The sequence below is a fragment of the Candoia aspera genome, chromosome 13, assembly GCF_035149785.1.
Source record: "Candoia aspera isolate rCanAsp1 chromosome 13, rCanAsp1.hap2, whole genome shotgun sequence".
Classification (NCBI taxonomy): Eukaryota; Metazoa; Chordata; class Lepidosauria; order Squamata; family Boidae; genus Candoia; species Candoia aspera.
The window spans coordinates 2,389,386-2,415,083 of record NC_086165.1 but is presented as its reverse complement, the minus strand read 5'-3'; the positions used below and the strand labels follow the sequence as shown (position 1 = coordinate 2,415,083).

Sequence of the window (25,698 nt, the reverse complement as noted above, 5' to 3'; positions counted from 1 at the left end):
GCGCGCGCCGTCCACGCTCCGCCGCGGATTCGTCTGGAGTGGCCGCGCTCTGTTGAGACCGCGTTCACACGACGCGCTGAGCACGGCTGGGCTCCGCTCGCTGCGGAGGGCGCAAAGCCCGGGCCGAGCCTCCCCTGGCGCGCGGGCGCGCTACGCCGACCCCTGTCCACGGCTTTCCCACGCAGCCGTGAGTTGAGCCACACTCCGGGGTTTTTGCGCGAGGCCGAGATCACACGACATCCCGAGCACGGCCGGGCTGGGCTCCGCTCGCTGCGGAGGGCGCAAAGCCCGGGCCGAGGTTCCCCTGGCGCGCGGGCATGCTTTGCTAAGCCAGCCACAGTTCACGGCGTTCACACGAAGCCGTGAGCGGAATCGCACTCTGAACCACCGGTTCGCCTTGCGCGAGGCCGAGTTCACACGACGTGCTAAGCACGGCTGGGCTCTGCTCTCTGCGGAAGGTGCAAAGCCACCCACCATGCCCGGCGTTCCCGCTCCGCCACGGACTCGCTCGGTGTGAGCCGCGCTCTGTTGAGACCGCGTTCACACGACGCGCTGAGCATGGCTCGGCTCGGCTCCGCTCGCTGCGGAGGGCGCAAAGCCCGGGCCGAGCCTCCCCTGGCGCGCGGGCGCGCTTTGCCAAGCCAACCGCCAAGCGCGGCGCCCCCGCGGCCGTGCCAGTCCCCGCCGCTGGCTGCGCCGGCCGCCCCTCCGCTCGTCCGCCGCCCCCAGCCCGAGCCGCGCGGAGGCGGAGCGCGGCGGGGGCGGGGGCGGGGGCGGGGGCGGGCAGCAGCCGGGCCGGAGGCGCCGCCCGGCTCGGCGGGCGGAGAACCGCAGCAGTGCCGCGGCCGGAGGGCATGGCGGAGCCGGCTGCGCCCGTGCAGATCCGGGTGGCCAAGCCGGAGGACGAGGACGAGGAGCGCCGGCCGTGCTCGACGCCGCCGGGCGGCGGCAGCTGCAGCGAAGACGATTCCGGGCGGGGCGGCGGCGGCGGCGGGGAGAAGTCCAGGTAGGGCGCCCACCCCTCCTGCCCGCGGCGGTCCGAGACCCCCAGGACCAGCGCCTTGCTCTCGCAAAGCCCCGGGACTCTCCCCCGCCTCGGGGCTGCCCGACCGGGCAGAGGGGAGTCCCAGGAAGCGGGGAGCCCCGCCCGCTCCGCAGCCCGGCCTGCGCGCCTGGCGAGGTTGGACCCGGAATAAGGGGGGACCCTGCGGATTCCTTCCCGGGGGGGCGAAGAGCCCCCCCCCCGCCGCACGTGCATGCAAGGAGGGGGGGAGCTGCTGAAAAGAGGGGAGAAGATGGACCCCTGAAAGCCAGGGTCGAGCATTGCCTCCGTGGCCCCCCCAGGAGGAAGAGGGGTTGCGGGCATCCGTGGGCGGTGCCCTGTTGTCCCTGAAGGGCTGCAGGGCGAGGGTCCTCCCGTGTTTGCCAGGAGGGGTTTGCAGGAGAAGTCACCAAGCGTATCCTGCCCATAAAAATGCCCAGGGGATCGTTCCCCGCGTTCTGGCACCCGTTCAGACCAGCTTTTGAACTCCTCCTGGATTAAAGCTGCTTTGTGCCCCACGCTCTGGCCTTGGCACCTGGTCTGGGCATTTTTCAAGCCCTGCAGGGAGGTTGTTTCTCTGCTGGGGCGTCAGATCTGAACAGGGGGAAGGTCTCCCTCGCAGGGAGCTGTCTTAGCAACAGCCCCAACTGACAAACTTGGACTATCCCAGTTTGTTGTTAAACACCCTTTTCCCAACATGAGAAGAAGCTTCCTGAAGGCTTTCCCAGCTGGGGGTACCTCCAGCTTCATCCGGCCTGATTTCCGAAAGCTCACTCAGGTCAGGCTTGATTAGTGCTCGGATGGGAGACCACCAGGAAATCACGATGGAGGGTACATTTTTTAAAACACAGAGAAAAAGGTCACGCCAAGCCGTGCCATATGGTTGTTCAACAGACCACATGGAGAAGCATGTAAGGCTGGCTGGGGAATTCTGGGACTTGAAGTCCACACATCGTAAAGTGGCCAAGGTTGAGAAACGCTGTGAAAGACAAGATCAGAGACCCCATCTTTCAAGCCGTTGCAAGATTTTTGCAACAAGACGGAGGTGAAATCAGGCCGTCTCTAAGATTTTCTTTCCGTTCCTGCCTGCAAAGAAAATTGCCTGGATAGTTTTTGCAAAGGAAAAAAAAAACGGGCAGTGATTTTTTTCCCCCCTACTGGAAAAGTCCAAGCTTTGGCTGGAGGTGGGCATCAGCAGGCAGCAAACCGGCCTTTGCCGTGGGCAAGCAAAGGAGGGACCGGATGGGATCCGGGCTGAAACACTGACGCTTCCCTGCTCTTTGGAAATCGGCAGGACCTACCCGTCCAGGTGGAATGATGTTGGCTGCATCTTTTCTCCCAAAAGAGCTGCTTCTAACTCCCAGTAGGAAATGGGGTGGGGGGGGCGTTTTCTCCAGGGGGGCGACCTGAGCAGCTCCTGAGAAGCCATGTTGGTGGCAGGAAAACAAAGCCACCTGATTCTTCGTGACCTCTTTGCAAGCGGGGGGGGGGGGGCGTGTGGATTTTCATTGCAGCCAGCATCCAGTTCCCTTTCCTGCTGGAAAATCCCTTTTTGCAATTTTACAACCTCGACTGGGTTGCTTAAAAGCTGCCCCTGGAAGAATTGGAGAGCATCTTTTTGGCCTGGGCGGAGGAAGGAGGCCTCTGAGAAGGAGGGGGGTGGGCCGCCTCACCCCGTGGGCTCTCCCCTCCCAAATCCCATGGAAAAGCCCACGTTGGCACCCTCTGCCAAGGCCCAGCCAGCGAGAGCCCGCCGTTCCCCGGCTGCTGCAAAAGCGGCCGGATGTTGCACCAACCTTCTTTGCATCCCTCCTCCCTGGCCTGGGCGAGATGCTATAAAGTCATCCTTGGCAAGCAGCCAGGAAGGCAGGCCCTATCGCCCCCCCCCCCCCATCCTTGGGAATGGAGCGGGGAGCGATGCCGGGAAGGGGATCTCCTGCTGACTTGGCACTTGGTTGGCGGGGAGGTCCTTCTGCTCCAGAAGAGCATCTGTAATCGGATGCTGGGGAGGAGCCGTGCCCGCCCGGCCCCTCGTGCCCCTCATCTGGTTCCCATCAAAGCTTTCCTGGGTAAACAGCCCCCTCTCCCCTCCGTCTAAGGCAGCTGCTCCTCTGACATTTTATTCTGTGGGGGAGGGAATTGAGTCCCCCAAAAAGGGCCTCTGTGGGCATTTCCCTCCTTTAAAACGAACCCTGTGGCTGTCCACCAAATCTCCCTTCCATTTGGCAGCCTCCTCTGAGGGGCTGCAGGGTCTTTCGGCTGGGACAGCCCTTTTCCAGGGTGGGGGCCAAGGATTTACCCCCTCCCCCCCAGGCGGCCTCAGCCAGGGAACCTTCCTTGCCTCATCGCTTAGAACAGTGTTTCCCAACCTTGGCAAAGCTGGCTGGGGAATTCTGGGAGTTGAAGTCCACCCATCTTAAAGTTGCCAAGGTTGGGAAACACTATACTCCGACCTTGGAGAAGGTGGCAGTGTGGCTGACCAGTTAGCCTCCAGATTCTGACGACCATGACTCTCAGCTAGCATGGATGTTTCTAGGTGCCCTCCAGATAGGAACCTACAGCTGTTATAATCAGCTGGATTATAACAGCTGTAGGTTCCTATCTGGAGGGCACCTAGAAACGATGCCCAGTGCTCTGAAGTTCAGTTCTCTCCTTTTCCTTGTTGACTTCCTTAAATTCCCTCCCCAGGTCATTTCCCTTTGCAAACTCCACCCCCCATACACACTTTTTCTTTTTTAGATGAATTGTCCATTGCAAAATACAGCCATGGATCCTCCAAAATATTTGGGAGGCCAGAATGCCAAGAGACCAGAGCAAAAATATTTGGATTTTTTTTTTAAAATAGTCTCTTTTTTTCCCCCGGCTCATGGCTTGAAGCCCCGCTGAATGATCCAGACTGTTTTCATGCCTGTGAGTGCAGCCCAGAACATCCAAACACATTGAGCAACTTTCAAGGAATGTGGAAAGGAACAGATTTTTGGAAATGGGAATCACACAGACACGTGCTTTGACTGATAGATTGATTGATTGATTGATTGCTCGCTCAAACGTGTGTAATATTTTCTGTGAATGTTACGATGAACGTGTCCCCAGGGCTTCCTTTTGGCTTGATGCTAATTATTTGCTCCCTTCATGGTCCGGCACTCAATGCGAAAGTCAAAAATCAAGAATTAAAATCCAGCCAGAGCCGCCAAAGGAATTTTTTGTCCAAGTAAAGAAAAAGGCTTTGCTCCATTCTGAAGGCAGAAAGGACTAAGTGCAGTTCCGTGGTTAACCCTGGTCGTGGAGTAAGCCACAGCGGCTGGGGTCACACTCAGCCTTAAGCCATACACGATGGTTTTCACATTACAGCCGCTAAAAGAAGTTGCCTTCAAGTGGAACTCAGCACAGTCCGATGATTTTCTTTGGGAACCATAGGGACAGGCTTTGCTCTTCTTCCCAGATTTTGTTTTTAAACCTGCCAGTTCTGGAGATTTCCTCGTGGTCTCCCATCCTACTAACTGAGTCTGATCTGCCTTATCTTTTCAAGATCGGCCAAGTTAAACCCCAATTCTGGTTTAGCATACTGTGTGAATGCTCACTCCATTTTCCCCAAAGATCAAGGGCGTTGCAGCAATTCCAAGGGTGGGAATGACCGACATCTTAACAATGGTTGTGTGAATGTAAGAGAGGGCAGGTTGTGCTGCTAGTGGGTAAGCGTGCAAAAACCATCTTGGGAGCATTCATTGAGTCGTTGAGAGTCGGGCAGCATGCACGTTGAATAAATCATTATTTATTGCCTGTTTGCAAGAGTGCAAGAAGTATCTTGAAAGGGTTTGCTGGGTGCCAGATTCTTTACCATTTTGCTGCCAAGAAAATTGCTTTCTTACCTGTTCACCACCTGTTTTTTTTCCCTACGGGCGTTGAGCTAGGAATGATGTGATCCACTGATTGAGCCTTTTTTGCCTGCATGCTGCTTTGGGAAATTGTGTTGTGCTATTTTGTGCCACAATGTGCTTTTTTATTATTACCGTTAATTCTTTTGATGACGTCGTGTGCCGAGGAGGCAGCTATATAAATCGATTAAACAAACACATTATAACCTCAGGGGCCATAATATAGAACAGCCTTGCTCCACCTTTTGACCCTGGAGGAACCCTTGAAATATTTCCCAGGCCTTGGGGAACCCCTGCACATTCAGGCACCAATACAGGCCAGAAATTATTATATGCATTTGGGTAGGCCTGTGTATATGCATAACACTGTTCTTAAACTGAAAATAAAGACTGAAACTTACCTCGTTAATGTGAAGTTGCTGAATTTGAAATAATTTTTTAAATAAATTGTGATCTTGCAGGGAACCCCTAGGGACCTCTCGCGGAACCCGAGGGTTCCACGGATCCCTGGTTGAGAAACCCTGCTTTGATGAGTGGGACCTGCTTGTCACCAGTTAGCATCCTGGCCTGCATTGTGGTTTGTTTCACATAGCTCTGAATAGGAGATGCCCCGTGGTCTTCTCTCAGGCCTCCCCATTCTCCTTTGCCCAGAGAGCAGAGTTCATCAGTTAGGGGAGATGCGAAGCCACCATCCAGATGACATTTCCAACTGACTCTGTATACAGGTCTCAGCAGCGCTAAAAAGGGCCAGGGTGAAGCACCTTTGCGATAATCATCTGCCTCCTACAGGATTCAGGGGTGCACTCTTTCCCCTTAGGAAATCATGCCCAGCCCTCAGGGACCGTGATCGTATTTTTCTTCCTTTTGCCAGTGAGAATGACGGTGATGATTCTGCCCCCGACTGGAAGCCCCCGGAGCATGAACTGATCCTGAAGCTGGTGACTCAGATAGAGTATTACTTCTCCGATGACAACCTTGCAAAAGACGCTTTTCTCCTGAAGCACATCCGACGAAACAAGGTGGGGTACGTCAGTGTGAAGCTGCTGACCTCGTTCAAAAAGGCAAGTATTGGCGAAACGTGGCACAATCAGCAAAAGCGGCTCTGTTGCCCATGGTCTGGGGAGAAGGGTGTTCCAAAATGCCTTTACAGGTAGTCCTCGCTTAACAACCATTCATTTAGTCGTGGTTTGGACTTACAACAGCGCTGGAAAAAACAACTTGCGACCAGTCCTCACTTTTACGACTGTCATGGCATCCCCATGGTCATGTGATCACAATTTGGGCGCTTGGCAACTGGTTTGCATTTATGACCATTGCAGCATCTCATGATCACCGTTTTCGACCTTCTCGTCCGATGTGAGGCAAGCAAAATCAATGGGGAGCTGCGTGATTTGCTTAACACCCGTTTGGTTCACTTAATGCCAATGGTGATTCACTTAACCACCGCAATAAAGGTCATAAAATCAGGTCAGATTCGCTTAATGACCGTTTCACTTACCAACCAAAATTCCAGTCCCAATTGTGGTCGTTAAGCGAGGACTACCTGCATTTATTCACTTTAGGTCCAGGAGATGAAGGTGACACACAGAATGCTCCTTACTCAAATTTTATCATGCCAGCTGTATGAAATAAGCTAAGGCTGACAAACACCTAGATTTTAGAGGTTAATTTCAGCCACAGTCTCTCTTAAGCATGGTTTGCTGAACTTGTTTTACTGAGCTACATTTTTTAAGGCATTGTTTGTTGACTACAGCACAGTTGGTTGGTTGGATACGCAAATTATAAGCCATAAAGCACGGTTCCCAAACTACAGTGGCTAGGTTCCTGCATTGTCCCAAACCAAGCATTGCTTGCTGTCTAGGACCTCTGGAACTTGTGGCCCGCCCATATATGGGGGGGGGTGCCAAATGGGGAAGGCTGAAGTGACATAAATGTAAATTACTCTTCATTTGCTAGCATGGTTGGCTCTAATAGAAGAGAATCTCTGTAGCTCAGAGTTGAACTACGGAGTCCTTGGTGCTCCCCGAGCTTGGCTGTGGCCTTGCAGACGTTTCATGACCCGGCTTGGTAATATCATCAGTGCCTGATGACGGTTGCTGATGATGCACTAATTACAGATGACGTTACCTAGTCAGGTAACAAAACGTCTGCAAGCCGACAACCAAGCTCGGAGAGCACCAGGGACTCCACAATTGCTTCTCTTCATGGGCTCTGACTTCTGTCTTTTTATATGCTGGTGCATGGCATCGTTGAATTGTTCTGGCCTTTGCTCAACCTTCTCCTTTTTCTTACCAGATAAAACAACTGACTCGTGACTGGAGAACCACAGCTTACGCACTGAAATATTCTGACCTTCTGGAGCTGAATGAAGATGGCCGAAAGGTTCGACGAAATGCCCCTGTTCCTGTGTTCCCGGGTGAAAACATCCCAAGCCACATGCTTCTCGTCTATGACATCTCCCTAACCCATGATCTCTGCCCTCTGGATGGACAGGAGAACGGCGCAGTCCGAGAGAAGGTCATGGAGCATCTCCTCAAGACCTTTGTCCAGTTCGGTGTCATTTTGTCCATCCGTATTCTCAAGCCCGGGAGGGATCTTCCACCGGACATCAAGAAGTTCAGTAGCCGTTACAGCCCCGTGGGGACCAAAGAATGCGCCATCATAGAATTTGAGGAGATCGATGCTGCCATCAAAGCTCACAAGTCCTTCTGCATCACGGACAAGGCCGCCATGAAGGTCATCCTCATTGGGATGAAGCCTGGAAAGAAGAAGGTCCTCAAAGATAAGGGCCATGGCACATCAGCCAAGGATCCAGGCAAGGCACGATCAATGAATAAGAGAGTTGAAGAGCTTCAGGACGTCGGTGAAGAAGTGTCGGCCAACAGCTCCTCCGATCAAGAGAGTGACCCAACGTCTCCCGTGCCTGGGCGAAGAGGCACCTCTTCCAACAGATTAAGTCCTTCGGCCTTTCCGAACAACCACCTTAGCCCAAACGTATCTCCAAGGTCCAGTCCCTGGAGCAGCCCTTCTTCCCTACGCAAAATTTCCAGGACGTCTCCGCTGGCAGAAGATGGCAAAGGGTTTCTGACCACGAGTCCAGAGATGTCAAAAAGATGTGCCGATTACTCTTCAGACAGTAGCACCACTCCTTCAAGCAGCCCCTGGGTCCAGCGCCGGCGGCAAGCCCGGACTCTGGCGCGGGAGCAGACGCCTGTTGGTAGCCCTGAGCCCAGCCCCAAAGCGACCAACCCGGTCGGACTGCCCGTTGGTGTGTTGCGTTTGCCCAGGGCGGCTGATGGGACGAAGGGGTTTTATAACCGTCGCGGAAGGGACAAGGTCGCCAACAACGAGTAAGCTGTGTTCTTATCCAGCAGGGACGCGCCGCATCATTTCCAACGACCGATGAATTGTTTGCACGAGGAATGCCCTCGAAACCCTTGGCCCAAGGGTTGTCCTCCTCTTTTTTTTTAACAAAAGCCTTTGTATCTTCGTGGCTTCGCTGGTGTTGTCTGAAGCCTTCCTGCCTGCCCTTGAAGTTGCGCCATCATTGCTATTTTCAACGCCAGCTGTAGCCAAGCATTTGACGGGCCAGACTTTCGTTTTGCCAACGCCTGTTTTGAAAAACGGCCAAGCATGAATATATTTAGTCAGGACAGTGAGCTGAGATGCGTTTGTGCCTCCAGGGGCAGGTTGAAGTCTTCTGCTTTTGCGCTCTTCCGTTGCTTCTGAGGAACCCTTGAGCTTCCGAGACAGCGCTTTGTCCAAGGTTGGAAAGACGCTTCCTAGCCTAGTATCCAACCAGGCAGGGCGTTTTTGGTGGTACAAAATAAACAACACACGTGCTTAAAACGGTCTCCAAGTTGGGTGGATTGAAGAGTCTCAAGAGTCTCGGGTTGGGGTTGAGAGCTGTGTGGTGGTTAATACCAGTTTTCTTTAAAAACAGACAAAATTAGCAGGGTTGGCCATGGGGAAAAAATATCCCAAATCCACAGGTGATGAATGCTTTTATTTAAGGAAGAGCTTCTTGCTTGTGAGCCTGACTCCTGGTGACCTCATGGACACGTTCATGCAGTTTTCTTAGCAAAAGTGTAGATCGCTTTGCTATTAAGTTTCTTGGGATTTTTTTTCCAATTTTTCTGCTCTAGGATTCTAACAAGGATGCCCGAAGATACTAATAAGGCTCAACCCTGCTTGGCTTCCCAAATCAGCCAAGACTGTACTTTTAGAAGAACTTGATGAAAGAGAGAGAGAGAGTTTGGTGTGGTGGTGAAGGCACCAGGCTGCAGGTAGTCCTCGCTTAATGACCACAATTGGGACCAGAATTTCAGTTGCTAAGCAAAGCAGTCATTAAGTGAATCAACCCGATTTTATGACCTTTTTGTGGCGGCGGTCATTAAGCAAGTCACAACGGGAGTTAAGCAAACCACGTGGTCATTAAGTGAATCATGCCGTCCCCATTGATTTTGCTTGCTAGAAGCCAGCCAGGAATGTCAAAAATGGCAATCATGTGACCACGGGACACTGCGACAGTCATAAATGAGAACTGGTTTCCAAGCGTCCAAATCGTGATCACATGACCGTGGGGACGCTGTGATGGTCCTAAGTGAGAACTGGTCGTAAGTCATTTTTTTCAACACTGTTTTAAGTCCGAATCATCACTAAACAAATGGCTGTTAAGTGAGGACTACCTGTAAAAGCCAGGAGACCATGAGTTCTAGTCCCACTTTAGGCATGAAAGCCGGCTGGTGACCTTGGGCCAGTCCCTCTCTCTCAGCCCTAGGAAGAAGAAGACAAGGGCCAACCACTTTCAAAAATCTTGCAAAGAAAACTGCAGGGACTAATCCAGGCAGTTACCAGGAATCAACACTGACTTGAAGATACACACACACGCACACCATGAAGGAGAATGGCGGCATTCAGGTTCCTTCAATCATTTAAGCTTCTTCAGAAATTTGTGCTTTACTAGAGACAGAGGTATTACCACCAGCCCATGGTGGTAATATCTCGTGCCACAATGGCCAGGCAGCTCCAGGTATAATCCATTGTGAGATCATTGCTAATAGCAGTGGACAGACATACACAAACCTGGGGCTGACCAAGGGCTGGGATGCGTGCAAGATGGCGTTCTGCTACAGGTTAGAGTTACACTATAGACTGTGCTCTTTTTACACAATACGAACTTAGTTTGGTGAGATGAGCTGAATGTGGAGCTACAGGCTCCCAAGAGCAGCCCCGGTGGTGGGATTGAGGCAAGAGTCTGGTGAACGGTGCATTGTGGGTCATAAATTGGCCAACGGAGTACATCTAGGAAGCCAGCAAACCTGGGCAAGAGAGGGGTTGCCTTCTTAAATTGTTGTGACATGCTGGTTATGATAAAGCAGGTTGGAAAGGGCCATCAGAACTAGTAGAACACAGTACTGGATTGTCCATGGGTTGGTCGTCCCCTTTTTGAACAGTCCAAATGAATTGTTCCCCCGTCCAGTGGCAGTGAGTGCCTACTTGCTGCGTTCTGTGAAGAAACCATCCATCTGCAGCTAACTCAGAGAAGGAAATTGGCAGCTTTAGCTGTGCCCATCCAAAGCCCATCAACTCTTCTTCAGCTGTGGGAGCTAACAATGGGGTTAGGTCATAATAAATCACTTTTAATCATCAAAACCAGGGGCATCCACAGGGAGGGGTCAGAGAAGCCAAGATGGCAGCCACTTCACAGTTAAAGCCCCACCCCTTTTTACACCTTAATTCCATTAAAAGAGGATGGGGCTCTTTCATCCAAGTAGTCTTCAGACAAACCAGCGTTCCCTACAATTCAACCTTTTGGGTCACTCAACCCCACCCAGGACTTTTAGCTCAAGGAACAGAATCCTTTACCTTCCCAAAATAGTGCAAACTTGGTTATGGTTTTGTGGTGCCCTACCATGTCATGCCAATCTGTTGAGTTTACTGATGGCTTAGGGGATTGTATGAATTCAGAAAATGGGTTCATTCTATAATCAAGTTCAGTGGTTTGGTGAATTCAGTCTTTGGGTAGGCGAAGGGGAATCGGGGCCTGTAGGACTAGCCAGACTCTGAATTTGTAGGATTATACATATATGTTGATTTGATAAGAAAAAAAAATGGGAATATAACATTACGTGCACCTTTTGGGGTTTTTTGCAGACCACTTCTCCCGCCTTATGCCATTACTCCTGACTATTCCCTTGATGGACCGTCTTATCTCTTTATTCCTAGCCCTGTAAGTCTGGCCTTTTCCCCTCCCTTGGTGTTGATGTCTTGAATCTGGGGAAGCCGTTGAGCAGGCTTCCCAACTCTTGAGGCCTCGGACTTCAACTCCCAGAATTCCATCACATTGGTTAAGAATGATGGGAGATGGAGCTGAAGCTCCAGATCGGAAAAGACCGCTCTAAGCCAACTGCCCTGGGAAACTTCAACGGGTGTAGAATGAAGGAGTGGAAGTGGGGAGGAAGCTGACTGGAGCTAAACATTAGAAGATAAACATGGTTGAGTTGGAGGACAAGGCTGCCTCTGGGGAGGTGGTGAGGCTGTCTTCCTAGCATGCTCGAGGTCCAGGGTTTCTCCCTTCACTTGGAATGATCTCCAATAGCCCAACTATAGCATTGCATTGCAAAATCACCATGGTCCTCCTGCTCTGATGCATCATTTTCTTTGTCCTGGTTATGGCTTGGAGGGTCCAGACATAGACAAAGTATTGCCAATGTTTTCCCACCCCACCCCATGATGGGTGCATTCAGGCAGAAGCTGGACAGTCCTCTGCCAGCATCCTTGAAGGACTTCTCAAAAGCTGGGACTGTCCCCCTTCCGCCAGTATCTTTCTATGAGAAAGAATCAACATATCCACTTTGATTCCCATTTCTCTTATTTAAGCAAATACTTTAAAAAAAAATCTCCCCTAACACAAGCAAGTTAGATTTTTGTTCTTCTTCTTCTTCTTGAGATCGTAGACAACCATGGATACATGAGAGAAGCAATTAAACAACGTGGAGCAATGATAATTGATAGGACTCAGGAGACAGGTAAAACCATGGTGGGAGTTAAACCAGCATTTGCAAGTTCTGCTCATCCCTTGTCATCCCCCAGAGCTAATCTGGCAAATCCTCTGCTCTAGGCTGCCCCGTGTGTTTCTGCACCTTGGGCAGGTTAGTTTGGATTATAAATAGAAATGCAATCTGCTGTTTTAGAAAAGTCAAGGGTTCCCACTTGGAATGATGAGATGCTCCAGGTGAAGAGGGATTGGATTTATTATCCTTTGGACCAGGGGAAGTGCTGGGCATTGGTTCAGATATCAGCTGTTTACTAGGATACCAGCCAAGTAGTGGTGGGCAGTTGCCTTAAGTTACTTCCCATGGCCACCTTGGAAAAGTCATTGGCTGAGATTACTCATCCTACTCATCCCACTATCATTTGCTTCCCTGGCTTGCTGAACAAGGAAAGGCTTGCTCAAATTCCCATTAACTGTGATTAGGAAACCATCAGAGCTGGGTTCATACAAGATGCAGCCTGCAAACCAGGATATGACTTGATGTGGCCTGAGATTCCAACCATCTTTGGGCCAACTCTTATTCCAAAATGGCCAGTGCATGCCTGAAGCAAATCAGCCAATTATCCCAACCAGCTGCAATCCTACACATCTGCATAGGCCACCTGTCAGCCCTTGGAGGTAGACCAGACTAGGAAACCAGAGTTACGACTGCTAATACTATTTTTTAATATGGTTACAGTAACACAGTCTTACAAGTCTGAATGCACTACCCCTTTCCCTCCCTTTGTCTTCATGAGAACCAGGGACTGTCTTGTCTGAGATGCTTTCTCAGATTACAGTTCTGCCCCGGACTCAGATTTCTTTTACCTAACCATTTGATTTATCCATCCATCCATCCAATTTGTCCCCACCCATCTCCTCCCATTGGGGGACTCTGGGCAGTTTACAATAATCAATTAAAATAACAATCACACAATGAATAAAATATACAGTATAAAATTACAGAAATAATATAAATAAGAGTAAAAAATAGAAAGTCCAAGCAGCTAAAGAATCTAAAACAGTCCAAGTGTGGGAGGAGTGGCTTATAGCAGCCATCCCCATGTAGATTTATTCCCCTCTCCATTGTCTTGGTACGGGCTCTTCTTCCTGTTCCTTGAGGTTATTCCTTCTTCCCATTACTTCAGCCTGGGTCTTCCCAGACGCTGAATTGCAGAACACCCCTAATGACACAGGGGGAAATGGGAGCTCTGTCTAATGAGCCTCAAATCTAAGAGAACAAAAGATCTGGAAATGAACGGTCATCCCCACTTCCCCTACGCTGCGTTATGGAGATGAGAACACAGCAGCTCCTTTGTTTATCTGCAGATAGAATAGGTTCCTTACATGGATCTGTAGAAAAGTTTTCCATTCTCCCTTTCAGGACCAGGTCCTGCCTGGGAAGAGAAGTGGATTAATTATGTCAACGTCATCAACTCCATTAAGCCATGGAGAACGGCTGGCAAACCATTCGGTCAGTGACGCCTTCTTCTTTCTCTCTGCCTCCCATTCGTTGTCCGTCCTTCAGGAGGGTTCTCCATCGCTCATGGATGGAAGCAGACCTTCTGCTAAACCGTGGCTTCCCTGCAGCCTGATGAAAAAGCCCTCATCATGGCTAAGGTCTAAGCCACAATAGTTTTGAGCTCACACATTCAAAATGTGTGAGCTCAAAACGAAACCAACTGCATTTTAGGGCTTAGCATGAGGTATAAACCCAGCTGCTTTCTCAGGGAGGGAGAGATGCCCTTTGCATGTTTTTATTAATTGATGAATTTACACCTTGCCTTCCAGTTTCTGCAAATGTTTAGGGCAGCGTTTCTCAACGTTGGCCACTTTCAGATGGGTGGACTTCAGCTCCCAGAATTCCCCAGCCAGCCTTGCTGGCTGGGCAATTCTGGGAGTTGAAGTCCACCCATCTGAAAGTGGCCAACGTTGAGAAACACTGGTTTAGGATAAGGCTGACCACCCTAAAACCTGACTGCATTTGCGAAGTAGACCCATGATTTAGGAATCCACAATGACAGCTCCAGTTTAGCATTTTTGTGTGACTTCCACATATTGCCCACCCCCCCCCACTTGAGCACTTTCTTGTAACACCCCCCCCCACAAAAAATCAGTGGGGTGGGGGAGGAAAGAAATCAGCAGAGCAGCCTTATCTCTGTTAGGAAGGGCCAGCTGGCTTTGTAGGAACCCCAGCTTTCTGGGATACAGATAGTCCCCGACTTACAACTACAATTGGGATCGGAATTTCCATCGTAAGTCAAGTCACCACAAGACTGGACCCAATTTTATGACCATTTTTATGGCTTTTGTTAAGTGAACCACAGGTCATTAAGTGAATCCAGCTTCCTCAATGGGCTTTTTTTGCCAGAAAAGGCAAAAAATGTTACAAAACATAATCACGTGACCACAGGATGTTGCAACCAGTTGTAAATGAGCTGGTTGCCAAGCGCCTGAAATGCGATCAAGTGATCGGGGGGGGGGGAATGACGTTTTGCGACACTCAGTAGTGCTTTACAGGCCATAAAGCACCCATTCCAAGGACGTTGTAACTTCGGACCATCGATCAACAAATGGTCATAAGTCGAGGACTAGCTGTACTTTCTACCTACACTAGCTGAAGAGGTCACATCCTGGCCCTTGCCTGATATAACTCTCTCTGACCCTTTGCAGTGTGTGACCGGCTTTGGCTCTGGACTTGCTGAAAAGGAAGGAAGGAAGGAAAGAAAGAAAATCCATGGGGACTGCCTGTAAGCTCTTGGGACTTTATTAAATTTGCCAGTTCCCAGACCAGAACAACTGGCCTGGATAAACAGACTCCAGCTTTTCTCTTTGCAAACATCAGAGATGTAAGGAAGAACTGGGGAATTGGCAGGGAGGCAGAACCTGGAATGTCTTGGAGGACACACCAACTTTTAAGGGTGGCCATTCAGAATTGGGGACCGCTGAGGATCCGTCTCCCCCTTCAGAATCCAGCTGCTCAGATATAAAGCATGAAAGTGAATCAAGCTTCGGGGCGGGGCGTGATTTCTCTCTTCATTTTATGGATAGTCTTTCAGTACCCCAGAAATACAGGTAGTCCTCTACTTACGACCATTTATTTAGCGACTGTTTGAAGTTATGATGGTGTTAAAAAAGTGAAGGTCCTCACACTTAAAACCATAATGGCATCCCTGCGGTCATGTGATCAAAATTCAGGCGCTTGGCGACCGGCATGTGTTTATGACATTTGCAGTGTCCCAGGGTCACGTGATCACCATTTGTGACCTTCCCAGCCAGCTTCTGACAAGCAAAGTCAATGGGGGAAGCTGGATTTGCTTAATGACCATGTGATTCACTTAATGACCATGGCAAAACAGGTTGTAAAAGCAGGTGTGACTCACTTAATGACAGCCTCACTTAGCAAAAAAAGCTCTGGTCCCAATTGTGGTCGTAAGTCAACGACTACCTGTACTGGTTTCCACTCAGACCCACACCATCTTAACCTAGCCATTAGCTTTCAAAATGCCCCCTTTGCCCCAGAGAGTAAGAGAGAAACACAGGTGATAATGTAGTTCGTTTGAGGATGCCACAATAATCCCACCAGGTGGCTTATAAACCATGGTTTATAGGTTAGCAGGTGGAACCCAGCAAATTCACCGAGCTATTGTGAAGTCACAAATGGGTTGGCCCAATATGTGAAACCAAACGATCCTTTGAGGGGAGCTGCAGGAATTGGTGGGGAAGCAAACCTGGATGGTTTCCAGGAATATTCCCTGAGATGCTACAATTGTGGTTAAGTGAACACTCACACTTTGCTGAATTCCTAGGACAGCATCCTCCTGCCCCTTCTCTAGAGGGCTATTTAAACTCTAAAGAAATCAATCCATCCTTTGCTTAAACAGGTGAAAGCATCACTAATTAGGTTGGCCTGATGGTAAGACAACATCAGCCCACCTTACGGCTTAAGGCAACGTGGGAATCAGGATCTCGTCTCCCATTCCAAGGCTAACTGGTGCGGTAGGAGGGCGTGGGGTGACTCTAGGGGTGAAGAGGTTAGAAGAACCAGGTTCAAGTCCACCCCAAGTTCCTCGGGCGACCCCAAGCCAGACCTGCTCCGACACCACCAAAACACAGAGATGGGGCGCTGGAGCAGCACCGCAGGAGGAAATGCGACGGACACCCATGCGCAACCTGCAGGGAGGCAGGCTATAGATCCGACCGACAAACTCCACCCGTGGGCTCTCGCCACACAGCCCTCAACGGGTCCCACGGCTTGCGTCCCACTTCAGCAGGGCTGGCTTCAGCTTCCGCCACTGCTCCTTCAGCGTTGTCTTCGTGTGGCTGGAAGCAAAGACATGGTCGACGGCATTGGCGGAGAGCGCCCAGACTTGCTCGTCGGACAGCTGGAAGGTCTCCGCCACCAGCTGGTACTCCTGAGACAGCTCGGTGGCAAAAACGCCCTTGTCATCCGTCTAGAGACAAAAGAAACGATGTGGGGGGAACGCTCCTTCCTGCCAGGGGGGGAGGGCAGCAAAGGGGGGCTCGGCCGTAGCAAGGCAAATGCCTTGCTTTGGGGCACCGAGGGACAGGTTTCTACTTCCATGCAAGGCCTGCAGCGTTTTTTGGAAAGAGGCTGTGCCGCCCCGCTTTGCACCCAGGAGAATCCAAAGCGCCTTACGCCAAGGACGACGGGATGACCCAGCGGGTACCAGAATCCGAAATGGTGTTGGCTCCTGGAGGGCACCGTCTTGCCCTTCAGGTTGGACGTCAGGCAGAGTTCTGAGGGAGGGAAACGGCAATAGCATGAGGCCAAGGCAGGAGAAAAAAAAACAGGGTGGGGGAATAAAATCCAAGTCAATCTAGACCAGTGTTTTTCACCCATGGCCACTTTCAGATGGGGGGACTTCAACTCCCAGAATTCTGGGAGTTGAAGTCCCCCCATCTGAAAGTGGGCCAAGGTCAAGAAACACTGATCTAGTCTGTTTCAATCCTGGCTTGACTCACTGAAAAGGACTGAGGTCCTCTCTCTGTCTTCTTCCAAGATGAAAGAGCTCCGCTTAGCAGCAAACTGTCTACAGGTAGTCCTCGACCTACAACCACAACCGGAACTGGAATTTCCATTGTAAGTTGTTGCAGTCGTAAGTCGAGTCACTATGTGACCGGACCCAATTTTACAACCATTTTTACGGGAGTGGTTAAGCGAATCACAGGTAATTAAGCTAATCACTGCAGTCATTAGCAAAGCCAGCTTCCCCAATGGGAGTCTTTTTTGCCAGAAAATGGCAAAAAACGTTGCGAAATGTGATCATGTGACCACAGGATGTTGCGACCGGTCGTAAGTGTGAGCCAGTTGCCGAGCGTCATGTGACCGCGGGGAGTGCAACATTTTGAAGTGCTTTACAAGCTATAAAGCACCCTTTCCAAGGCCGCCATAACTTCGGACTGTCTTTAAACGAATGATTGTAAGTCGAGGACCACCTGTAGCTGACTTGGAGAAGGCAAGGTAGCATTTGTAGGCAATTCAGATTTGGGCCATCTTTCCACCTACACAGCATCAGGCACCTTGGCTGGTTTCTGGTCCATCACAGGGCCGCAACTGGGGGGGGCAAGTGGGCATGTGCCCCAGGCGCCGCACTGAGAGGGGCACCAAAATGAGCACTGGGTAGGTGCCAAAATGGGCGTGGAATCCATGTTTGCCCCGGGTGACACAGACCCTAGTTGCAGGCCCGGTCCATCAAACCAGATTTGGCAAATGCTCTGCTTGGGCCAGCAGCCCTTTCGTGAGAGCGCCCACAGCCGTTTCCCAGATTCCGAATGGTACCTCCCTTACTCCCCCGAGAAGCGGCTTTGAGAAACGCTGGGTTGCTCTCCCATCATCCCCAGCCCGCCCATGACCCATTGCCCAGCTTCCGTTTCAAGTCTCTCCTTGCCTAGAGGGGTCCCATTTTGCCTCACGAGCTCCACCAGATCCTGCGCGGCCCATTCCGACGTGTGAAGAAATGTCCCGTGTCCGATCCGGTCCGGGGGAAGGCCCAGGAGCAGCCGAGTTTCGTCCTCCCGCTTGGGAATCTGGAGACGAGACACGTTGCATGAGCAGGATACCAACGGAGCAAAAGGCTTGTGCAAGCCCAAATTGCACCCTCAAGGCATGGGTCTGAGATGTTGCACGCACCCAACGAATGGTGGCTTGTTCACTCAACCACGCTTCAGTAAACCTGGCTTAGTGTGCTGCGTGAGCACAACCAGTCTGTTAGATTTATAGGTCACATTAAGAAAAACGGAAGTGAGTAGGATTGTAGAGAAGAAGGAAAAAATGGGGTTGCCTTCTGTTTCCTTATTGACCTTTAGATTTATACTGTACCCTTTAGAAGGAAAAAAAAACTTCGGAAATGCTGAAGGACCAGATTAGGGAGGGATCATCATGGAGAAAATCCATCCATGTGGTCGCTGAGAGTCGACACTGACTTGATGCCGCATCACGGTTAGAAAAAAATTAGAAACAAATGCCCTTGTTACCATTATCTTTTGGGAAAGAAAAGATCTGGGTTCTAAAAGTGACACCCACCATCTCTAAGAGATCACATTTTTTCTCCCCCTTGCTACAATTCAGAAGTGGGGGAGGGAGCTGTTGGTAATGCCCCCCTCCTGGCAACAGATGAATGAGATTTTCACAGGGACCCAGCGGCTGTTTTGATCTGTCCAGGTGATGCCCCCAATACTCTGCGAAGCAAGTGGGCCAAGCCAATTGGGGTTCTTGGGTGTAGGTATACAGGTAGTCCTCGCTTAACAACCATTTGTTTAGTAATGTTTCAGACTTACAACAGTGCTGAAAAACCAACTTGCGACCGGTCCTCACACTTCCAACCATCATGGTGTCCCCACAGTTACGTGATCACAATTTGTGCGCTTGGCAACCAGTTTGCATTTATGACCATCGCAGCATCCCATGATGACGTGATCACCATTTTCAACATTTCCCAGCCAGCTTCTGGCAAGCAAGATCAATTGGGATTTGTTAAGCATGATTCGCTTAACGACCACAAAGTTTGCTTAGCACCCACAGTGATTTGCTTAACAACTACCGCAAAAAAGGTCGTAAAATTGGGTTGGATTCATTTAATGACTGCTTCACTTAGCAACCAAATTTCCGATCCCAATTGTGGTCATTAAGCAAGGACTACCTGTACAGCAGGCCCCCAGTTTAGGAACGAGTTCTGTTCCTAAGTCTGTTCTTAAGTTGAATTTGTATGTAAGTCAGAACAGTTGTTTAGCATCAGTTAGTCATTTTTTTTCTTAGTATATAGTATATATCTTGCCTTTCTATGCATATAAAACACTTAAGAAACACTTCCCAATACACTAAAACATCTTAAACATAATAATACACAAAGTAGTATTGTAGACTTAACCTGAAACATTGTACTTAACTCGAATGCGTAATATAAGTCTTGACGGCAATCCATTCTTAACTAGGAGTAGTCCGTAAACAGGGATGTTCTTGAACTGGGGACTTGCAGTATGGCCCCGGGGTGAGCCCACAGCTCAGCCTCTTATGCGGGGCCTGGTTTTAACGCTCACAGCCCAGGGATTAAAAGATAAGGGTGAAAAACGCCCTCCACTTCAAGATCCACTCCTGGCATTTCGCCACCACCACTTGGAAGTTCTCTTGCCAGCCAGACAGAAGTGACTTGCCTTCTTCCAAGATTTTTTACTTCTCAGTCTGGTCCACCAGCTCGGAGATGCCCTGGTGACCTCCCTCCAAGCACAGATGTGATCCTATGGAGCACAGAGCTTGCGTGGGGAGACCAGTCAAGGGGTGATCGGGGTTCGAACCCAGCATCCAAGACTTACCTCTGAAAGATGCAACGCCAGCTTCAAACCAGCTTTCTTGGCTTCCAGAAGAGGCTCCAAGAAGTCCTGGCCGTGTCCCACCTTCAAAAGGGAAACGGACATCAAACGCAGCTTTGTTCAATTAAATAATCTGACAGGCTGATCAAGGAAACGTCAAACAGCTTAAGATTTTATGTTTCGAAGCAGCTTACTTTCGGATTCCCGCTGAGGTCCAGGCCGACGACCACGCCGTCGGCAGAGAGCAAAAAGTCTTCTGCCAACTTCACAGTTTCCTTGGCAGCAGCTGTCCCCTGACTTCTGTCCACGGATACTAGGAACCTAGAATATATAAATCTCCAGGTGAAGTGGGGAAGCTCGTAGACAGATATTTCTGGAAATTGCAGTGGGTTGGACTAGACGACCTCTGGAGACCCTCCCAATTCTATGATGCTATGAACTGTCGCCTATTAGGACTGGCCTTGGCCAAGATTCCACAACAAAGCTGGTTTACGTTTCACCTGAGTTTAGCACGATGCATACTGCCAGGCGCTGGGATTTGCAAACTAGAATTTATAGTTTAGCATATTATATAGTGCTTCCCAGTTATAAGGTTCCCACTCAGAAGACATTCTGAAAGTTATTAAAAGACCTGGCTATTCTCCCAGGCTCATGGGCAGAGCAAAGATTGAACCCTTGCTGGATGGATTTTCTTTGGTTAAATGTTGTTTCTGGGGGTATTATTATTAAATATTATTTTAATATTGTTTTTTTTACTTTTAATCATCAGCCACCCAGAGTTGTTGGGAGTGCGGCAGCTTATACATTGCATAAATAAAATTAAATTTAAAAAATATTTACCTAAACCTTGGCTAACCAAACTATGCCCTATCATGGGTAAATCCAGCCTGTTTGCATGGAAAGGTGGGGTATAAATGGAAAAATATAACATAAATACACATCTAGCAAGACGTCTAAGGAATAACACTCCGTCTCCAAGGGGCCAGCTGGATTCTTTTAGCTAGAAATGATGGGAATCAAAACTTCTGCTAGCAAGCACAAAGGGACGGCTGTCTGGCCTTCTCATGCGCCCAAATCAGCTGAAATGTTTGCACCTTGCCCTCCAGAGTCCTTCCATCCCTATTTGGGCTAATTCATCCAAAATCCTACTTTTATGACCCGCCTGGAATCAAAGTGATTTAGCGCCTAGCTGTGAACTATGACAGTGGAGAAGGGGTGTGTGAAAAGGGGGGCATTTTTGATGGAAGATGAATGGCTAAATTGGTTTTCCTAAGCCAATGGAGACGAACAGCAATGCCAGGATCCTCTTGCCAGCAAAGACACAGGGAAAGGTCTTGTTTGGGATCTCGACAATTTCCACTGAGGAATTCGGCATTATAAAATGGTGGACTCTGCATCACGTGCTAAGCTATGACCCAGCCATGGTCACTGAAAAAACACAGGCTGGGTTCACTCAACGCCCCAAACAAGCCATTTTGCGGTATGCATCTGGGCTTCTTGGAACTTACCTAACATCTATATCCAATCCCTCCTCCTTACATTGCTTGATGCCCTCAAGCACAGCTTCCACATATGTCCATTTGGTCATCCCTGCAAATGAGGGAAAATAGGCATTCATTCCAGGTGCAGAGGAAGGGCAGACGCAAAGCATCCAGACATTTCCTCTGCCAGCTTGTTTCAAGGTCTGAGATGGTTTGCCTCAAACCAGCCCAGCTTTGGCAAGGCCACACTTCTGGAAGAGGAGGAGCTGAGAAGCAGAGGCATTGAGTGGGAGGTGACTGACCGCCGTTGTGGGGAAATCAGAACAGGAAAGTTACCTGTGCTTTCTTCTGCCCTTGGTGTGCTCCTTAATTCGAGGTACTTTACGCCGTCTGCAGCAAATTCCTGAATAACATCTTTGGTTACCTAAAATGCCAGCACTGGATTCTAAGAAAGCCACCACACCGGAGTTGAGGCAAAGCTAAAGGAAACGCAAGGGGTCTTGCATTCGCTCACATGCACAGCAACCCATCAATCTAGTCTCTCCAATAACATAAAACAGTGTTTCTCAACCTTGGCCACTTTAAGGTGGGTGGACTTCACCTCCCAGAATTCCCCAGCCAGCTCAGAAACTGAAACTAAAGTGATCATTGGCGCCAGATGCTTGCAGCTGTTCTAGCACGTTTTTCAAGCTTGGCTGCTGTCAGATGAGTGGACTTCAACTCCCAGAAGTTGGGCGCTGGCTGGGGAATTCTGGGAGGTGAAGTCCACCCACCTTAAAGTGGCCAAGGTTGAGAAACAGTGGCATCAAAGCATAATGCACCACCATGTAATTCATGCACCACCATGACTTAGGGTTGATTTAACTTGGCTTATTGATTAATAAACAATTGGCTGAATTCAGACAACACACTAAACACCCAGTCTACCAATCATAATGGGTCAGGCCAGCTTGTTTCTTGCTAGAAGTCCAAGCTCTACCAAGTCGTTAATAGTGGTGTCAGGCCCTAACACGGTGTTTTTCGAACTTTCAAAATAGTGGTTTAAGGCCCTAATATACACATAGCATTAAGGAAAAGGGATGTGCTCAGCCCAGCTTTGCAGGTAACAGATATCCCCATCAAGGTCCCCTTCCTTATTCCCTACACCATTCCTTATTTCAGCAAACTGATTGGAGGTGGAAACCCTAACCCTTTTTAATTTTATTATTAATCCACTTAGAAATCAAAAACGCTTGGAAATTGCTGCCTATCACTCAGGGCTTACAAGATCCCCATGTCTCTCCTACCCACTCTTTGAATGCACCAACCAATACATTTAGAAGTACAATGTATGTCCAGAATTAAATATTCATCCCCCAAAGCCCATGATGGAGCAGTGAAGTGAAGTGAAGTGAAGTGAAAGGGCCCATGATCTGAGCACTAACTTAAAAGTAACTTACCATTAATATATCTTCAGGTCTGCTGGTAATCTGGTGTATGATCTGGAACATCTGAAAACATCTATGTGGACAAATGTGTAATAATGGTATTAATAATAACAACAGCAACATGTGCAGGCTGGAAAATTGTGCCTATGTTTTTAAAATAAATTACTATAAATTGAAGTAGACCAGTTTACAACAACTGTAATTATGGCCACTGTGAATGTTTAACAGTCATATTGCATCGTAAACTTGATGGTTTACTTCTGTAACTCCTCAAAGGGTTGGTCTGAAAATATTATGAGCTAAGGAAGGGGTCTTTCCCTTCTTTGCAGAGTTAGGTGGGATGGGGGAAATCTAGACAAAGGGTTGGAAAAAAGGCAGAGCTACAAAGAAGAGATCACCTGCAGGTATGAATGCCCAATCAAATCCCACAAGAACAGCAGGGCGATCCCAGGAAAAGGAAATTGAAGCTGCAGGTCTCCTGCTCCAAAGGCCATACAGGGTTAAAAGCCTGGGAACAGCAGCTGGGGGGCACCAGGTTGGAGCATATGCTCTCCAAGCCGCCCCTGACCTTGGACTTACTCTTCCAAACTTCTCTTCTTCCCCTTGTCAATCATTAGCATTTCGTTTTGAATCCGAAGGTCGGGTTTCTGCGCCATCAGCTTCTTCATGGTGGCAGCGCTGATGGAGCCGTTCAGGTGTGCGTGGAGTTCCTAAATCGGAAGCAGAAAGGGACTCAGTTTGTGGGGAGCATCTTTGCAAGAGACCCCTCTCCTTTGAGAGTGCCTTGGACTGCAAGAAGATCAAACCAGGCCATCCTCCAGGAAGTAAAGCCAGACTGCTCACCGGAGGGAATGATAGTAAAGGCAAAACTGAAGTACTTTGGCCACATAATGAGAAGACAGGACACCCTGGAGAAGATGCTGATGCTGGGGAGAGTGGAGGACAAAAGGAAGAGGGGCCGACCAAGGGCAAGGTGGATGGATGATATCCTAGAGGTGACGAACTCGTCCCTGGGGGAGCTGGGGGTGTTGACAACCGACTGGAGGCTCTGGAGGGGGCTGGTCCATGAAGTCACGAAGAGTCGGAAGCGACTGAACAAATAAACAACAACCTCTCCCTTGGCTGGGCTTCACCCTCGAGTTCTTAATTCTACCCTTGTGCACAGCCTGGGCAAGGGCATAAGAGTGAGTCTCGTCACCCCATCTCTAAAAGGCCACTGGAGAACTGAAGGTGGTGAAAAATCACAGGGAGCCTTCTAGCACAGTGTTTCTCAACCCTGGCCACTTGAAGATGGGTGGACTTCAACTCCCAGAATTCCCCAGCCAGCGCCCAACTTCTGGGAGTTGAAGTCCACTCATCTGACAGCAGCCAAGCTTGAAAAACGTGCTAGAACAGCTGCAAGCATCTGGCGCCAATGATCACTTTAGTTTCAGTTTCTGAGTTAAAAAGTTGGCCTAGGACCTGGGAGGCTCTTAACCATGAACATTCACAACAGGAGGAGGAATTTTTACCCAAAGCCTCTGTTTTTTTATTTTAAGCATGCCAGTTTTAGCAGACTCTTCTGATCCTCCCAAGATAGCCAGCCGAAAAGAATGGGAAGACAGACAAGGGGCTTCTAGCTTCAGGTCCACAAGCCTCCTGTGGGCAGGACGACCTTCACCAGGGGCCGTTTGTTGCATTATTTTATTTATTTGGCAGGACGACCTTCGCCAGGGGCTGTTTGGTCCATCCATCCATCCATCCATCCATCCATCCATCTGATTGATTGATTGATTGATCGATTGAGTTCTATAGCCACCCATCTCAACCAAGCGACTCTGGGTGGCGAACAATTCTAAAACCATGAAAAGCCTTACCCAAACAGTACAAAAATAAATGTATACAGCAGCCGAGAAAATTATCGTAATGGTTGGCAGTAAAGGCAGGAAACGGGGCCCTTAACCCATTCGGGGCCCCAGGCCCGGGCGCAGTTTGCATGCTCTTCCTGCGAGACGGGGGCCCCAGCTCAAGGGGGCGGCGGCGATGCCCACGGGCTTCCAGGCACCCCGCAGGGACCTGGAGGCGGCGGGCTCGGCTTCCAGCCCAGCCCGGGCAAGGGGGCGTCTGCTGAGTTTTCCCCCAGCCCGCTGCCCTCCCATGGAGATCCCCGACACGCCGCCCCAGCGGGTCGTGCGAACGCGGCGCGCCCGGGCTGCCCAGGGCTGCAGGGCGCCGGGCGCGGCTCCAGCCGCGGGAAGGAGCCGCGCCGCGCAGCTCACCACTTTGGGCAGCCGCTGGAAAAAGCGGGGCGCTCGCCCGGCCGCAGCCCCCTCCGCCGCCTCTGCCATCGCCGGCAGCCGCTCCCGCCGGGGCGGGACGAGGGGCTGCCCGCCTCCCGCGGGCGGAGCCGGCGCCCGGGGAGCGCGGCTTCGGCGGCCGGCTTGCAGCCGCCGGGGCGGGGGGTTCCTCCTCCCATCCTCCCCAGCCAGCAGCCGGGTTGGATTCCAGCTCCCATCGCTCTCCGGAGGGCCCGCCGGCTGGGGATGATGAAACCACCGCGCGATGCAGCTGGAGGGTGAAGGCTGCAGGGGCGCCCCCCGAGGAAGCGAGCCTCGGCGGGCACGGGGCAGGGTTCGACACGGAGGGCGCTGGGTTCACACGACCAAGCGCGCCTCGCCTGCTTGGGGAATCCCTGCAACCCACTTTTTGGGAGGCACTGTCCGTGAGCAAACGCGTTCCTTTTGCACGAGGCTCCGAAACACTCCCCTCCCGGCAAGGTTTAACTAGCCAAGTTGGCTAGTGGCGTGATGGCAGCAATAGCAGGTTTGTTCGCCTTCCGCCAAGCCGCTCAGCGCGTCGATGCGCCTCCGGCCCTCGCGGGGACAGCAGAGCGCCGTCGCCGAGGACGAGAAGCGAGCGAGCCCGCAGCCCAACCTCCTCTCGCTGTCTCTCCCGCGCAGGCGCAGAGCGGCAGCTGCCGCTGCTCCGCCTCCTTCTCCCCAGCTTCCGGGGGCGGAGCCAGGCGCGG

At 50.5% G+C, this 25,698-nt stretch overlaps 2 protein-coding genes and 1 long non-coding RNA gene across 3 annotated transcripts; 2 read left to right on the top strand and 1 right to left on the bottom strand.

Moving 5' to 3' along the window:
- Positions 1 to 801: 801 nt before the first annotated feature.
- On the top strand, positions 802 to 8,771 carry LARP6 (La ribonucleoprotein 6, translational regulator). The gene is made up of 3 exons (XM_063314073.1): positions 802 to 1,006; positions 5,789 to 5,978; positions 7,213 to 8,771. Exons 1-3 carry the CDS (start codon positions 855 to 857, stop codon positions 8,269 to 8,271), a joined length of 1,401 nt encoding a protein of 466 aa, XP_063170143.1. The 5' UTR covers positions 802 to 854; the 3' UTR covers positions 8,272 to 8,771.
- Positions 8,772 to 11,071: 2,300 nt separating this feature from the next.
- LOC134504660 (uncharacterized) lies at positions 11,072 to 14,770 on the top strand. The gene is made up of 4 exons (XR_010068664.1): positions 11,072 to 11,149; positions 11,870 to 11,948; positions 13,338 to 13,427; positions 14,627 to 14,770. It is a non-coding gene; the product is annotated as an uncharacterized LOC134504660 (long non-coding RNA).
- A 1,347-nt stretch (positions 14,771 to 16,117) lies between these two features.
- On the bottom strand, positions 16,118 to 25,028 carry ADAL (adenosine deaminase like). Its single transcript, XM_063313960.1, has 10 exons — positions 24,950 to 25,028; positions 23,271 to 23,401; positions 22,704 to 22,764; positions 21,601 to 21,688; positions 21,292 to 21,373; positions 19,978 to 20,104; positions 19,787 to 19,867; positions 17,866 to 18,004; positions 16,614 to 16,714; positions 16,118 to 16,407 (listed from the first exon to the last, which is right to left on the bottom strand). Exons 1-10 carry the CDS (start codon positions 25,016 to 25,018, stop codon positions 16,192 to 16,194), a joined length of 1,095 nt encoding a protein of 364 aa, XP_063170030.1. The 5' UTR covers positions 25,019 to 25,028; the 3' UTR covers positions 16,118 to 16,191.
- Positions 25,029 to 25,698: the final 670 nt, after the last annotated feature.